Source organism: Procambarus clarkii, chromosome 24 (assembly GCF_040958095.1).
Source record: "Procambarus clarkii isolate CNS0578487 chromosome 24, FALCON_Pclarkii_2.0, whole genome shotgun sequence".
Classification (NCBI taxonomy): Eukaryota; Metazoa; Arthropoda; class Malacostraca; order Decapoda; family Cambaridae; genus Procambarus; species Procambarus clarkii.
In genome coordinates, this window is record NC_091173.1 from 3,765,047 (window position 1) to 3,766,130 (window position 1,084).

The 1,084-nt window shown below is 49.7% G+C and overlaps 1 protein-coding gene across 1 annotated transcript; it reads right to left on the reverse strand.

Moving 5' to 3' along the window:
• Positions 1-375: 375 nt before the first annotated feature.
• On the reverse strand, positions 376-705 carry LOC138368204 (uncharacterized). The gene has a single exon (XM_069330701.1). It carries the CDS (start codon positions 703-705, stop codon positions 376-378), a length of 330 nt encoding a protein of 109 aa, XP_069186802.1.
• Between the last annotated feature and the right edge of the window lie 379 nt (positions 706-1,084).

The window sequence follows — 1,084 nt, forward strand, 5'->3', positions numbered from 1 at the left end:
CCGTCCGGCGACAGCCTGTCTCAACGGCTGGCCTCTGCTCTGCTCTGCTGGCTGGTCTATTGCTTCCCTTCCTATGCTCTCTCAGTATATATTGGGGAACCTAGTAGCTAACTCCGCCCAATAGTAGATAGCCCGAGGGTCTCTACGAAACCATTTCTTAAACGTCGGCATGTTTGAAGGCTACCTGGCTACTATTATCAGATTAGCACAAGCAAGGTGAAATTCGCATGAGCTAACCTCAGGTCAATTTGAGGTCATTAACGCTTTGAGGTATGAGTTTCAGGCCGACAAACTGGCGTCTCTCGGATCCTTGTCTGTGACTCATGAGCTATATGTATATAATTATATAAAACTAAACCAAACACCTTTACGGTGTTACACGCACACCACACGAGCGCTCACCACACGAGCGCTCACCACACGAGGGCTCACCACACGAGCGCTCACCACACGAGGGCTCACCACACGAGGGCTCACCCCACGAGCGCTCACCACACGAGCGCTCACCACACGAGCGCTCACCCCACGAGGGCTCACCACACGAGGGCTCACCACACGAGGGCTCACCCCACGAGCGCTCACCACACGAGCGCTCACCACACGAGCGCTCACCCCACGAGGGCTCACCACACGAGGGCTCACCACACGAGGGCTCTCCCCACGAGCGTTCACCACACGAGCGCTCACCACACGAGGGCTCACCATCCTAAAAGTAGCCAGATGAAGGACTAAAAGTACCGAATTTGTAATAAGAGTAGGCCAATATTACTAATTACAATAGCCCAACTTGCTAATGATATTCTATCCTCCCTAACTAATGTTAAGGACTACCTTACAGGAAACTATCAGTCTCTGTCCCTAACTCCCGCTAATGCCACTGATGATAATGAGATAATCCTTTCTTTTAAAGCAAAGTCAAGTGCCCTTGCTGAGATACCACTTCTAATTTACAAAAAAACCTCCAGATTTCTAGCTCCTGCCATTGTATTGCTCTTCGGCATATCACTTGAACTCCAAACCTTTCTGGATATTCTAAAAAAAAAAAAAAGGCGAGAGTAACCCCAGTCCATAAATGTGGTGATCT